General features: G+C 40.3%; 1 protein-coding gene across 2 annotated transcripts in view; it reads right to left on the bottom strand.

Moving 5' to 3' along the window:
• The window catches only part of LOC100774625 (angiopoietin-1), a 227,388-nt gene that overhangs the window by 1,859 nt on the left and 209,517 nt on the right, over positions 1–16,012 (bottom strand). For both annotated transcript variants that reach the window (XM_027431451.2, XM_027431452.2), the window contains exon 8: positions 8,910–9,040. In XM_027431451.2, coding sequence (XP_027287252.1) covers positions 8,910–9,040 — 131 coding nt within the window. The remainder of the gene's footprint in view (positions 1–8,909; positions 9,041–16,012) is intronic.

The raw sequence follows: 16,012 nt of genomic DNA, 5'->3' as shown, positions 1-16,012 counted from the left end.
TAAAATAAGTGATCCTGATGAAGATGGCATCTTGGAGACAGTCCAAGAATACCATCACTGCTGCGTCACTTTCCACAGGAGAAATAGTCAGCTGAAGCTCAGAAGATCCCAGAATGAAACAACCTAGATTTGTTCATTACCCTAAGGGCAAATTAATACTTTGTACATTGCCCAGCTGGGCTTGCTAAGCAAATGGCACCCAGGGGCTACAGGCTTCTCATTCACTGGCTATGGCAGACGAGTTCTCTTTATGAAGTGATTTAGTTCACTACAGAGATGTTTTTGGTGGATGCCCTTGTACAAAATATTTGGTCTTACTGTATTCGGCTTCCCCCATCTCCATTCAAATGTTGCTGTGCAATAGTCAGCGTGACAGCCATGATCCTAGTCCTCTCAGAAACTACATGCAAAGAGAGAAGAAGCATGAGCAGAATGTAGTCATGGTCATGGTCAGGAGCACCATGAAGAAAAGGAGATACAAAGGAAAGATCAAATTCTCCTAGTTTTGGATGCAGTAGGTAGCCAGGTGAAAATGAGTGAGGACTCCTACAGCTGCTGCAAATACCAGCAGGAAGGTGGAGGCTCCCAGTGCAAGCATTTAGAGACCAACCCATCCTAACTGTGGCTGGCACTCAGAGAACAAAGAGACCTTTGGGAAATGAAGGTTGAGAATGGCCTCAGAAAGCTCAACAGTCTTTGTGGAAATATTTAGAATTTAGCCAGCCTGCTGGTCCATCATCAGTGAACAAGTACGGTATTCTCTAGCAATGGGAACTTGTATTTAACCAAAGGAAACAGGTCTGCCAGCTTGAATGTTTAGTCAAGCGTGGAGAACCTGTATTCTGTATTGTCTGCCAAATACATTCTGAGTGTATGAACCAGCATGATGAGCAGGAAAATTGTCTAGAATCAATTTCACACATCCTAATCCATGGGCAGACACAAAAGATAGGGGGTCAACCAAAACTTCATTTGTGACCTCAGGACATTTGTATTGATAAAAACTGTCAAAAATTAGGAGATAGTTATTAATACCTGTAGAATGGAAATTTTTTATAAAAAGGCTAGAGACTTTAATTGGCCAAGAAGCATCAAAAATTATTCATTTACCACTTGTGTTGGATCCAGGAACATAAATTATTGGCCAGAAAGCAATTCTAAATACAGTGTGTACCCTAGAAGAGCAGAAGAGTGTCTGCCAGTAGCTGGGATTGCTGAGTGCCCATGGGGAGGAGACTGGGGGGGGGAGGAAACAAGAAGAGGAGAGAACACAGAGTTAGTTACTATGTTTGGGAAACTTTCTGTGGGCAGTGGGGATCCCAGAGAGTGGCAATTTGATAGATAGAAAACCTTGATTAATACTGACCAGCTGATCCTAAGCAACAATAGGATTTGGTATTTACACCTTAGTTAATGTGTGCTGATGACTCTGTAAAGATACTTAGATACAGTTTCTTGTTCTCCAAACAGCCTTACAGAGTATGACAAGAACCACAATAGAGACACCAATGGCTCAGAGAGTTTAAAGAAGCTTTTTTTTCAAGGTGGCACTCAAAATACCTGGACTGTGTCTGAGCAGTTATATAGCCATGCAGTTAGAGCAAAGGAAGATGGTTCACTGCCTATGACAGCCTGCCCCATTCTGTCTAGGTGCTTAGTTGCACTTAGACAGGCAGTGGTAAGGGTTAGAGTGGGAAGCCCTACGGTACAGCCATGGAGATGAAGTCAGAGGTGCTAATGTTCTGTCTTACTTTTTTCAAGTAAGTCTGTTAGAAAAATAGGAACATAAAACTGACATTCAGATGAGTACAGTTCACTGTAATCACATTGTAAAACATTGTACCTATAACTCTAATGTTGATCATTTATTGATAGTTTTGATATGATAAAGGATGCAAACTTGAAGTATTGTTATCTTTGGGGATCAGTGGGACACAGGTAGTGGGATCTATTAGAGAGAAATTGATGAGAGCTAAAGGTGATGAATTAACATGACAGAAAGCAAAGTATAAATGTTTCTCCTGAAGATTTCTGTTTCGGTATAAAATGTTCTGAATTTCAATGTAGAGGAAGCTGTCACTTCTGTTGAGCAAGATTTGGATATACTCATTGAAACAAACTAACATTCCTAATAGTTCCTTTTTCACTTTTTATCTTTTTGCAAAAATTGCTCAGCATAACCAGACCTTTTAAATGCTTATATCCCAATGGTGTAAAGTCGCTGAAATGAGTAGCTACAGTGTAACATGATGTTTGCCTGTCTGAAATGCTGCAGGAAGACCTGCTGGGACAGACCTGGGTTTGCATCCAATGAGATGTGTGATGCCTGAATTGTAGCAATTAGGAATGGCAAGAAGTCATTAACTCTGCCCTTTGTCCTATACATTCTTTGGAGTAACAAACAGGAAATACATTATAACATAAACTGGGAGTTAGAGGAGATGGCGCAGTCAGTAACGCCTCTCCCTAAAAACATGAGGACCTGACTTCAGATGCCCTAAACCCACACTGGACGCAGGACTTAAGCCCAGCATTAGTGGAGTGGAGACAGCCAGATCCCTGAAGCTGATTGGCAGTCTAGCCTGGCCTAATCATGGCTTTCCGATTCAGAGAGATGCTCTCAAGAAACAGAGGAGGAGCGTGAACAAGGAAAGACATTGACATTGACATTGACCTCTACACCCCCACGCCCCCCCCACCCCCGCCACATTTATGTCTACATGTACTCGAAGGCACAGGCAGCACACACAGCACCCCCCCCACACACACACACACACAGGCTGAGTGGTATACTATGAAAGACACTTTGTGCTCCCAAGAACTCAGTCAGACAAGCAGAGGACAAAAGAAAGCAGCTTCTATTTGTCATTGTGAGGACTGATAGAATGTCTCAAATGTTTGATGGCTGGCAACTCCTCGAGTAGGCCGAGCCAAGTATTTTTCCTTATAACCTGTAACCTCATGTATATTTTAATAAGAAATCGGAGACGCATGTTTCTAATTCATTTACACTTAACTCATTAAAAGTTAGTTTTGCAATAACTATCTCAGGCTTCCCAGGACTTTAAAACTATTTGAGCCTTTTATCTTGGAAGCAGAAAATTCACATTTTATCACTAATAAATGAAACACTGCCCAGAAAAATCGGAATTGGATTCTCAACTCAGGAAGTTCAAATTTATTTGAAAGTCGGGAAACCTAACTCTCACAGTCCCTCTGATCCTAAACAAAACATCTCTCAGCACTTTTTTTTTAAAGGTAAAACATACAGCTATGTGAAAAGATATATCTGTGGATTTCTTTCCCTCATATTAATACACACAATCTAATAATCATCAGTATTTGGGAGAGTTGTCACAGAAAGAAAGGCCTTTGTCTTCATCAGAGAGGATGGGGGGAGGCTGGCTTAAAATGCTGGGTGCCGCTGCTAGGACCAAGGTCGTAATGAGGAAGTCCCTTGCTGACTTTACATGTCACCTCACCCTCAGCACGGCCAGGGACAGCTGCATGACTTTGTGTATGGCAGGCAAAGAGACCTTTCAGAGGTCTATCTTCTTTCTCTCATCTCTTAGTATGTCCCCTCAGGCCGCGTGTGTGTGTGTGTGTGTGTGTGTGTGTGTGTGTGTGTGTGTGTGTGGTGTTTCTTTTCCTTTTTGTTCCAAAGATGAAAAGTTGTTTACTCTGGCCAGTCATAGTGAATTTATTTAAATCTCGGATGTGTACTCTTTTTGTCTTGCCCCTCCTATGGACTTGAGTTCACCTTTAAGCATGTTGAGTGAGGAAGTGCTTGTGAAAATAGTCTTCCAACCTTTAAATGCCAGCCCTTCATTCTCTCTGAATGCCTTTCCTCCCAACAGAGGTAGTAGAAGCAATAGGATGATGACCTTGGGGTTAAGTACATGTGCAGCTCAGACTTCTGTGAACACAGGGAAACGATAAGCGATCTAACTTTTCTGTATCTCAGATCTTGTGAAAGGAATTAGTAGGGTCCATATTGCCCCTCATCAAAAGGGTTTGTAAGCTGCATCTGAATTATGAAACACAGATCATTTAGGCTAATGCAGAAAGGCCTGGCTGGAAACAGTCAAGGCTGCATAAGTATTTGCAACGCCAATCAAACTATTTATTTGGCTCTGTCTCACGTGCAATCAGCTACTAGCCTGTGGTTGTAGCATTTTGCCATCAGTATAATTATGCTATGTACAAAAGGCTAACATATTATAATCCTAATTCATTCTCGTCACAACTTGTGAATGATTCTGCTATTTTTGAAACAAACACACGGCGTACGGGGGAAATGGAAATTCAATTCTAAACATCGAGTTTGGGGAGATAACTTTATTTGAAAGTCAGAAGCCTAAACAATAAAACCTTTACAATTCTGGAGGTCAATCTTCTTGGGTTTCATGATTCTCAGAGGCTGCTACTGATTCTTGATTATTTAGCCATCCTTTTATTCCATGTTTGTCTATGCAAATACTGATATGTAATCACATGCTCTACATGGAACTTAGGCAAGAGGATCAATCACACTTTATTATTTCTCTGCCTTAACACAGGACCTTTTGTGTCTTGTTGGAGTTTGCGTGTCCTCTGGCAGTCTCAGATAACATAGTCATTGAAACGTACGCTCACTGAGCTTGTGTTGTGTGCAATGCTATAACAGAGTCTGGAGACAGAGTGGGAGGTAGCACACAGTTAGAATGTGAAGGACACATGCTTTTTGAGTTGAAATAAAAGGAATTCAGTGTAGGTTTTGTTCGCTCTGCCTCAGATCATCCCTGTGGATCTTCTCCTGACACATAAACATACAATGTGAGGATTGCCGCTCATCTCGTAAAGCTCGGCCTGGCCCTTCCTGAATTACTAAAAATGCCATCTTGACTACATTTTCCCAAGAATCCTGTCACTTCATGTCATTTGCCACATGAAGAAGCAGCTAGTGTTTTTCATTGGTCTCTGTCAAGGTTCGAACACAAGCAGAGAAAGCATTTATCAATTCTGCTGTTAGCATCTGGTAAGTCACAGGACGTATGAAAAAAAGTTATGTGCATGGTTTCATCCGCTCTTTTAGGACAGATCGCAAAAATATCCCTTGCTAGCTTTAGAAAGCCTTGCCTGTCAGCTGACATGGTTTATGCGTGGGAAAAGAGGGCAGAATTTCTACCGCAACAGATTCCTTCTGACGAAGGTTAGGTCACATTTTCACATAGTTTTTATATTATATACTAAATATGGAAATCATATTGAAGCAAAACTTAAAAAAGGAAATGGAAGTAAAATAAAACCAGGCTGCTTGCCTTTTGTTGTTAGCAACTTCTAATAAGTGTGTCTTTTTGCTCACTTTGATACAAAATTGTTTAGATCATTATTTGATACGTAGATTGATTGTATAACTAAAGCATAGTAATTGAGGCTACAGTGACTTTTAGAACTATTTGGAAGACTATACTCTAGGTGAAGATAAATTTACTTTGAAAGTGACCATCTAATAGTAGACATTCTTTGTTTTCCTAGTTTTGGATTCAGAAGCATTAATTTTTGCACCGCTATTTTAAGCCCAATAAATATAGACAAACTAAAGCATGCACAGAATGATGTTGCATTGGTTTTGTCTTAATGTTAAGTAGTAGTTAAAGCCGATCAATTTAAATGAAACTGATCACTCTCTTGGGTTTATGCATGCTCAGATAAGTCTACTTATGGGCTAAGGAGGTGTTTCCTGTCTCTTCACCAGTGTCTCCCATCTCCTGGGGACAGAGTTTCAAAGTACTGTCCGTTATATAGGGAGGAACCTATGGCAAAACTGAGAATACTTCTTAAGGTCAACAGCAGTCACAAAGCACAGATACATCTGACTTAGAAGTCCCTTGGTCATAAATCATTCTATTTAGTGCTGACTTGAGAAGTCATTTTCAGTAGAAAACTTTGTGTGGCAATGTTGATATTGAAATGCACGCTCTGGTGCACTAAAATATTTGTGATGAAACATAAAATGCTTTAGTAATTGAACCGGTTTCCTGGTAACACGTGAATAAGTTTGTATACTTGTGAGATGCTGTAAGACATCGTGCTGTCTGCTTCTGCACAAGCCAATGTATGATGCTGCCTCCGACCATGGTGTGTGCCCTTGCACCTCAACAATGTTGAGCCTACAAATTATCACCTCTGTGTTGCATTTGTTTTTCCTTGTATGTACTACAGTGACTACATGGAAGAACAGAAACACAGAACCAGAAGAAAGGTTGGGACTGTTTTTTTTTTTGTTGTTGTTGTTGTTGTTTTTTGTGACCATACCCAAACTACAGGAAGGATCATAACTAGATTCTGAAAAAAAAAAAAAAAAAAAGCCTTCTCTTCATTTCTTGCAAATGTCCACAATGGGGAAGGCACCACCCTTCCAGCAGGTCACTCGAGTGACTGACTCCTGGATGCTCAATCAGAAGTTTCTTCCTTGCTTCTTACAGTTCTACGTATTTCATGCTTTGTCAACAAAACTAGTGTGGTTCAAAATCACCTCGTTCTTTGTGTGTATGTTTTTCTGACAACCTCTTTGTTTTATTGAGATGAGCTCTAATCTACTCAGTTCATTTACAGGGTAGCAGTTTACTTTCTTGACCCATATGCATTACATATATGATCAATTGGTAGAAAGACCTAAGGATATCAGGAGAGAAGAAAGATGCTCAAAATGCTTTCCTTATTCTGCATCTCTCTAAAATACTGTCTGCTTTCAGATGAGTTTATCTTCTGGCTTCCAACCTTTAACAGATGGAGGTGACAATGACACCAGAGCCTTGGACTCAAACCCCTCCATGTCCTTAAATAAAATGCTCTAGGAAAGGTAGTGAGTATTAAATCTTACTTCAACTCTTTAGCAGATGACAAACCCTTGTAGGTCTTACTTTCAAATTGTGGACATGGTCCTTGCTTACAAGAGACACTGTCAAGCAAGAGTGAGCCCAAACACGATTTATAAAGAAAGGGAAAGGAAAAGCCATCAGACAACGAAGTGCTCTAATTTCTAAGGGAAAATGTGATGAGGAACAGACAGTGGTGGGCAGTAGCCCTGTAGGCCATATGGTCCAGGCCACGCACCAGTGACTTGGACAGCCGTTGACTTTCATGCCTCTGACTTCCAGTTCTCATCTCTCCGAATCCCACAGTTTAGCTTTTCAGTGTGAATGGCTTTGCAAGGCCTGGATTCTTTGGAAAGGATATTTGATAGGGTAGTGGTGTTTATTACAAAAACACATTCACGTAGACTATTCTAGCCCAAGCAATAAGTGGAGATTTTCTCTTCCCAACATATGTGTTTATTAGCTAGTGAGAAGCAAGTCCAAGAGTAATTATGGATGAAAGAGTCTGTCAGAGTTCAGTCACGTGAGGCAGAAGTAACTCTAAGCAGTGGTGATTTCTCAACAACCAAGAAGCGAGTTTCCCTCTTTGCATCACCCTGGACACAGAGGATGCTCTTCCAAGAACAAATTTGGAGAATCTCACTCTTGGTTGTTCAAGAACTGTATTCATTTACTAGAAAAATGTATCTGGCAAAATGTAAATGGCAAATATGAAGTCTATTTGAAAACTAGCAACAGGCCTGGAACTGGGACTTTCAAGTCTTTATTGGCAGAAGCTACCAATAATGTTAGTTATAGAACCAGAGTGGTGATGCAAGACACATCTGTGGCAACCCCAAGTTCTGAGACTTGTAATGTTTCTTAGGTGTAGATCTCAGAGTTACATATAAGTAACATGTATGTGCTTGATGTCCAAGTGACATATTCAGAACTGAAGTGTGATAGTGAATATGGCAGAAAGAGATTCATGTCATGTTGTCCTTGGTTCAAGGCTGATCGCATATTGAAATGATGTCACCGTAAGCGAAATAGGTTTGAGGCTGTGATTTGATAGTGCTAGCAAGGCAGGAGGAAAGCCACAAGGCCCCCCTCAAGGAAAGACGACTCTAAACTTTTCATGTTTTTCTGTGCTCTGGTAATGTGTGATGGAAATGCCAACTTAAAAAATTCATTTTATTAAATTTAAAACTTGAGAGCAATTTCATGGATGAAAAATTGTATACTCATTCACCAAGCACTGCATTTTCCACTAAGTTCCGTATGCATCACATTAGAGGAAGGACAGTTTCTCTACCTACTAACATGGAAAAGATTTTTCTAGAGTAACAAAAAAAGAATGTCACGGTACTCTTCTATTAAGAAATGGAATTATTACAATTCTGAGAAAAAGAGTCACTAAATAGAGGTTTCCTTCACAGTTTGGTTTGGGTACCAAGGTAATGTAAAAAGAGTTTGGAAATGACCTCTCTGCTTCTATTGTGTGGAACAGTTTAAGGAGTATTGGTATTAGCTCTTCCTTGAATTTCTGGTAGAATTCTGCACTGAAATGATCTGGCCCTGGGCTTTTTTTTGGGGGGTGGGTGGGTTGGGAGACTTTTGATGACTGCTTCTACTGCTTCTATTTCATTAGGGGTTATAGGTCTATTTAAATTGCTTACCTGTTCTTGATTTAATTTTGGTAAGTGGTATCTATCCAGAAAATTATTCATTGAATGAGTAGTTGTAAAGTATTGGAAAGAAGTGATGTTCTATATACCACCTACAGCAACCTAGGCATTTTTTAAAACTAGAGTACTTCAGGTAGCCTGAGAATTGACTCAGTACGAAGCCTAGGACACTCCCATCCCAGATGAAGGGGGAGACAAGCTTTTAAGTATGCCAGCAATGTCGTGTACTGGAACAGCGTAAACCCCTGTGCACAGCTAAATGATCTCTAGGGACCTGCTCTTCAGTTTCCTGACCAGGAGATCAAACCCTTTTCTTAGAGATAAGAAAGCCCAAACTTCAAACCAACAAAACCCAACTCAGGGAAAAGCCCCTGGGACTTACCTCCTGTGAGCATGAGGGCACATTTACACATACAGTTGTCATTGTCAGCGTCCTTCGTGCTGAAATCAGCACCGTGAAGGATCAGGCTGCTCTGTTTGCCTGCTGTCCCCGTGTGACCCTTTAAATATAACCTGCAATTAAACAGAAAGAAAGATCAGCCACTTGAGAGACCTACATAACCTAGATGACAATCTGTTGAATGTTTAAATTCTTTGGCCTCTTTTCTTTGAACTCAGCCCTTCCAACAAATCACTTTGTGAACCAAAAGTCAAAAGATAAAAGAAGGAAAGAGAGGGGGAGAAATAGAGAGGAGGGCTAGAGGAATAGATACTGTAGGTGTGTGGGGGGCAGGCATAGGCTCCAAATTACAAGTGGGTACATTTTCTGTGGCTTGGGCTTAGTGTTTATTTTGCTATGCTTCCAGGAACCCGTGCGTTTCTCTGATGTGACAGGACCCACAAACTATTAAAGTTATTTATTTCCAAACAGAAATTCCCATTAAAATGTCAATGCAGCAGACTATTTCATTAATATCTCATCTAGATTTTATGCCAAATATCATCCATATGAATGCATGTGCTATTTGAGTCTCAGTAACAGTCTTGTTGGGTACAGCTCATAGAAAAGACGAAGGGGACCCCATCCTGCAGGGAGTAGCCTCAAAACAAACATTGGCTGAGTACACACTGTAGGTCACACTTTCTGTGGCTCCTTAAGTCTTTTCACTAAGGTCACATGCACTATATCTGTATCTGAGAGATTTCTTTCTAGTAGCTTAACAAAAGCTATGTTCGGAGCCCCAGCCGTCGTTTAATCTTAAAACTGACACTATTTAAAGAACTCAACTTACTCTCTAGAGACATTTCCTACATGTATTTTTCAATAACTTAGACCGAATGGCTTTCTGATGATGTGTGTCCAACAAATCACCAGACCCTTTGAGTAATGGCCTGGTCAACAGGCGCCCAAATTGAGTTTTCAACATCATACATGACATTTGCACACTATCTTCGGATGACACACGGGAACTGTGGGAAATCCCAGAATGTGGCTGCTGCAGCTTCCTGTCTGGAGGTTATATCTCCTTCCATCTCGCCCCTTTCACTTTCCAGGCAATGTGAGCCTGCCCAGGTCCTTCAGTTTCTTCCCGCGGCTCTGAGTATCCATGCTAGGGTGCTCAGCATTGGCAGTTTTAGGGAATAACACTACTGTTTCATATATGGAGGGGTTTTTTGTTGTTGTTGTTGTTCTTTTGTAGATTTTAAGCCAGAGTAAAATGTTCAGTTAAATCGCATCAGTCTGGCTGCTGTCAGTGGCTAACAATTTCTCGTTTAGAGAAGCATACAGAATTTCTAACCGTGCCCTTCTAATACTAAATGGTTAACATATAAGCTTCTGTTTTAAAACTGGCAGAAGCAGGATAAATGTCCCTCACGCTAATGCAGGAAACAAAGAAACTCAACCCCTGTTCTTGATAATATGAATGCTCCGTCTTTTTCCTTGTTTCTCCTTTCCCAGTATAAGTGTAATTGGAATGTCTAAGTGCATCCCTCTAAGACTTTGAAACAGTGATTAGACATAGCCATATTTCCTTTCTCTTCCTCTTTGCTCTCACTCTCCTTTAAAGATGCCTTTGTTTTGCTTGCATGCTTGTCTGTGGCTCCATGTTTGTGTCTGATACCTAAGGAGGCCAAAAGAGGGCGTCAGATCCCCTGTAAATGGAGTTACAGTTCTGAATCACCATTTGGGTGCTGGGAATCAAACCCAGGGCTTCTGCAAGAGCAGCGAATGCTGTTAACTATTGAGCCACCTCTCCAGCTCATTGCCTCTCTCTCGAGAACAAACTGTCACTGTCCATTTTGCATCTTTCAAAGTCATTTCTCCTCACGTATGAATGGATATTGAAATGGCATCGCACTTTACACATACTCTACAACATGAATTTTATGTGCTATGTCATTACCATTTTCCCAGGCATCACGGTCTTCTCCACTGGAAGCTGTGGTCTGAGTGTATCGTAGTTGTGTTATGTTTGGTAGGGCCTTTATGCAGAAATGAGAATGCTATCTGTAACATCCATCCCTGTCCTTCCCTCTGAGGGAATAGTTATGCCTGCTGTCAAGCTTACTTCCTTTTATTATTCCCAGTTCTCTTTTGTCTCGGCTTTTCAGTTTTCCAAAAGACAAAACCATGTCCAACATATTATATGTGCAGATAAAGGAAGAAAGGCTATATTTTATTTCCTGTTAGTTCTTCTGTTTTAGTGAATGATTTGTTTGTGTTGTATGCATAGCCAACAGAGATTAGGAATATAACTGGAAGCCAAATCACGCTTAAGGCAATTTCTTCAGCTAACATTACTATCTTAAAGAGCAAAGAGTCTAATAAGGTAAATATTTTCTTAAGGTTCTAGTTGAGGGGACAAATTATTACAGCAAGGAACAAAGGCAGATGAACCATAAAGAAACAATACAAATACCAGTGTATCTGTTGGCGTGGTGGGAAGGTAGATGAGGGCCGGGAAGATGGCTCAGTGGGTAGAGTAGTGCCCAGGAAAACGTGAAGACCTGACTGAGTTAGGATGCCTGAACCCACACAGGATCTAGCATGGTGGTGCCGCCCATCATCTGAGAACTGCTTCAGTGAGATGGGAGACAGAGAATCACCAGATGCATTCAGGGGGGCAGGCTTCCCCTTGTTGGAAGAAATGAGTGAAAAGACAGTGTCTCAAACGTGGCCGAAAGTGAGCATTCTGGTCTCTGTGCATTCATGACTGTACTCGTAGACACCCTTGAGTATATCATACACACACCCACGCAAGATAGTTTCAGAAGTAGATGAGACCAGTATCTTGAGTCTAATGGATCTGTCCCCTGAATAAGATGAGACGCATTGGTAGTGTACCTGACGTGGTTCTCATCCCCTACATGGCTATGTCCTTAGTAGGTGAGAAGAGATACTTGTTTTAATGCCCATTCTCTTCTATGGGGAGTCAGGGGTAAAATTTCATGAAATTAGAGTTGTGAGTCTCTGGGATCCTACAGAAATCCTAGAGAAATCCAGGTCAAGGAACAGCCTCTTTTTTTCCAGGGACATATTCTATCTTCACTGTTATGTAGGCAGTAGAGTCACACTTGTTGACCCCAGGTCAACATCCACAGGTGACTAATTGCTACAGCTAAACAAAGACTGGCCACACATTAATGCCAAGTATTTGTATAGTTATATATGGAAATTCTTTGAATTCAGGGTCAGGAGATCATAGACTATTCTTTTGAACTGTAGGTGTGGCCACATTTTGGAATCCTTATATATAAATACGTACGTCTTCCTATCTCTGTTCAGCTAAGTAGTTACAATTGGACATTCACTCTACAAAAGTCAACACTACTTTTGCAATGGATTCTGCTGAAATGGAGCCTGAAGTGCGAGCCTTTAGGGATGACACTTCTTCTAAAACAACTTCATGGGACTCATAAGCACTTATCCTTTGTCCAGCCAGGGAAGAAGTGGCTAGCATGAAGGATGATGTGTTGGGAGATGAAATAAAAATGCTCTTCCACAGAGAAACATGTAGAGGGACAGCAATAGGGAAGCAGCAAAGGGTGAGTGTGGGGTACTCAACAACAAATAAGAATGTGCCAAAGGAGAAAATTGACGTGAACAAAGAAAAAAAATGTGATGGCAAAATGAGCCCAATGGTTATCCACTGAAATTAGTCACAGTTCTTCAGTTATCTGTATGAAAAAAATATAGTTACTGCCTTCCAGTTCAGAAATTACAACAAGTGGAAAGATGAAGCTATTATATTTCTTAGTGAATGGCTTGGCAATAGTACATTCCATTCTGGGAGAGCAGGCTTCCAAATGCCTTTATGTATTATATAATAGCTTCAAAGAATTTCTTCTCTCTTCCCTGTCCCTCGTGTGTGTACCACCACGTGTACTTGGACATCAGAGGAAACTTGATGGAGTCTTTTCTCTCCATCATGTGGATCCATGAGATACAACTCGGGTCATCATTCTTGACAGCAAACTCTCTTACCCACTAAACTTTCTCACCAATCTCACTCTCTTTGCTTTGGAATAGGCATCTCAGTTTCATAAACCCTGTTCCTCACTAATTTTATCTCCTAAAGAGACTTCCATTTCTTCCACCCTTTACTCAGTTTTCAGGATGCCATGAGTCTTTTACATTATCCAAAGCAAAGTGAGTTATAAATATGACAAATTTAAGGTTGGTCTTGAGTCTTAAAAAGTAGATGGAGTCTGAGATATGAAACCACAAAGTCTTAGGTACTCACGAGCCAAGCACATCTTTATTTTTGCTTCAAAGTTTCTACCCTGTCAACATATGCCAGTAATTTGTCTTAGCCAGGCATTGGTGGCGTACGCCTTTAATCCCAGCACTAGGGAGGCAGAGGCAGGTGGATCTCTGTGAGTTGGAGGCCAGCCTGGTCTACAAGAGCTAGTTCCAGGACAGCCTCCAAAGCCACAATGAAACCCTTTCTCGAAAAACTAAAAAAAAAAAAAAAATTGTCTTTCTTACACAGTTACTTGGAAAAAAATGCCTATGACACACACACACGTTTTTCATAACCTGGTAGCAGTAACTCAATCAGACAGAGTTTTTCAATAAAACCATGACACTGATGCTGTAGCTAAGGACTATTTCTGGTTCAACATCTTCCCCAGTCTGTACTGTAAGGTATCACCAACAAGGAAGGGTGTTGGAACAGGCCACGGTATCACAATTAAAAGATACAGGTAAAATCTTTTGCTGGAAATAAAGACATAATTTCTTTTGACCATTTACATAGAGACAAAACAGTGTTTGCTTTATTTTAGACTTCTGGAAAGTAAAAACATTTCTTTTTTAATTTTTAAAATTATTTTTTAAAAATATATTATCAATAAATTATTTCCCTTTTCTCTTTTATCACCCAAAATCCTTCCATATGCAACTTGCTTACTTTCAAATTCATGACCTGTCTTTGCACTGTTATTTAGGTGTCTGTATAATGTTACTTGTATGTGTGTGTTTTCAAAGCTGACCATTTGGTATTAGGTAACCAATGGGTGTGCTCTCCCCTGGGGAAGACTATTTCTCCTGTTGTCAGATGAAATTCCTTAGATGCTTGAAGCTCTGTGTGTCGTGTCGAAGCGGCTGAGCTTTTCCCCATGCATGTTAGCATGTTTCCTGGTGTCCTTGTTGTTCAGGAAATGTTTAGACAGTGATGTTGGTGAAACTTCATGACAGTTTTAGGAGATACAACCTAACAGAAAAATGCCTGTTCCTATGGCTCTCAACAGTTTTCCTGGCCCCTCTTCCTTAAGGAATCGACAGCATTAGTCACAAGAGCTGTGTTGTAGATGTATCAGTTAGTACTGGAATATGCATCGCTGCATTTTGGTTGGCTATAGTTTTCTGTGGTGGTCTTTATCTATTGCAAAGAGAAATTTCCTTAGTGAGGACCGAGGACTACACCTCTACATGGGTATATGGACCAATGCCAGCTATATATCTGATAAAGAGTCAAAACACAGATGATCTATTCAAAAATGGATCTGTGACTTGAACAGAGAGTTCTCAATAGAAAAAAAATGAGTTAGAAATATCTCAAACATGCTCATCATTCTTGAAAATTAAGGAAATGCAATTTAAAACAACTTTGAGATTTCATTTACCACAGTTAGAATGGCAAAGAATAACAAAAGAGCTGAAAGCAAATACTAAAAGAAGTGTGTGAAAAAAAAAAAAAAGAACACCCACTCACTGATGATGGGATTTCAAATTGGTGGAGCAACTCTGGAAATCAGTATGGAGAATCCTCAGAAAACTTAAAAAAAAAAAAAAATCTACCATATGGCCAAGCTATACCAACTCCTGGATATATGCCCCAAAGAATCTACATCCTACATAAATAATGGCTGAGCCATGTTCATTCGGTCATAACAGATCAGAAATAAAAGCAACATACATGTCCTTCAAGTGACAGATAAAGTACTGCATACATGAGTTATAAAATACATGGTCAATAAAAAAGCTGAAATGATGAACTTTGTAGATACAGGGACAGAACTAGAAAAGATTGAGTGAAGTAACCAGACCCAGAAAGACAAAGGGCATATTCTCTCATCTGAGCTTCCAGCTCCAAATCATCAGTAAATAACCTGGAGTGATTCCAGAAACCAGCAAAGTAAAAAGGGGCCCATTTATGGATAAAGGGAGGAAAAGCAATAGAAGACAATAACAGTGTACATGTGTTATTTGTAAAAAACAAATAAACAAAATAACCAGAGGGGCTCCAATTAGAGAGAGAGGAAGGTGAAATAGTAGTAAGGATGTCTGAAAAGAGTCAGAAGGAAGCATATTATCAATTACCTCCATAAAGTACTGATAAGTTTGGTGTATAAATATACATATGTAATTTAAATGAAAATTTCCAATCCAACGGGCAAAGAGTAACTAACATCCCAACATCAATTGTGAGAAGCCCTAGATTAAGTATTTGGTCAGGGTAGTCCAAGAGACTCCTAAAGTATTATAGACGATCCATTTGCCCTTGGTTACCCCACTCCATCCCCCAACCCCCCCCCCCGAATGGAAGACAAGTTCCAGTTTCTGAAGATATGATGCACTTAAGACACAGGGTCCAGAGACACCTAAGCTACAATTGACCTACAACCTTCCTCCCTGAGAACTAGCTTCCATGGTGCCATGTAAGCTACCAAAGGAGGAAACAGAGTCATGCCTAGCTATAATGCCTGTGAACCCAACAATGACCACCATGGCACAGTAACCAGAAGGGTACAGTAGTGGTATTCATATAATGTGGTAACCAACAACTCTGCAGTTGGCCTTAAGGCCTTAAGACCTTAAGGAGTGAAATCATGCCTGATGGAGACCTAACCTACTACCCAGGGCTATTGGAGGAAAACCTACAGCCACAAAATCCCTAGCAATATTCTATATATTTACCCTTATATTCACAAGCATTTCTGCTTTTGACATTATGAAGACATCCTGGGGAGTTTTACAAATGATGGCTATTGAAGGATTAAGTTTTATAAATGACAATTCACTGCAAAGATTTGGTAGAG

This window comes from Cricetulus griseus, chromosome 10, assembly GCF_003668045.3.
Source record: "Cricetulus griseus strain 17A/GY chromosome 10, alternate assembly CriGri-PICRH-1.0, whole genome shotgun sequence".
In the NCBI taxonomy this organism is placed as follows: domain Eukaryota; kingdom Metazoa; phylum Chordata; class Mammalia; order Rodentia; family Cricetidae; genus Cricetulus; species Cricetulus griseus.
This window is presented reverse-complemented; position numbering and strand designations above follow the sequence as displayed.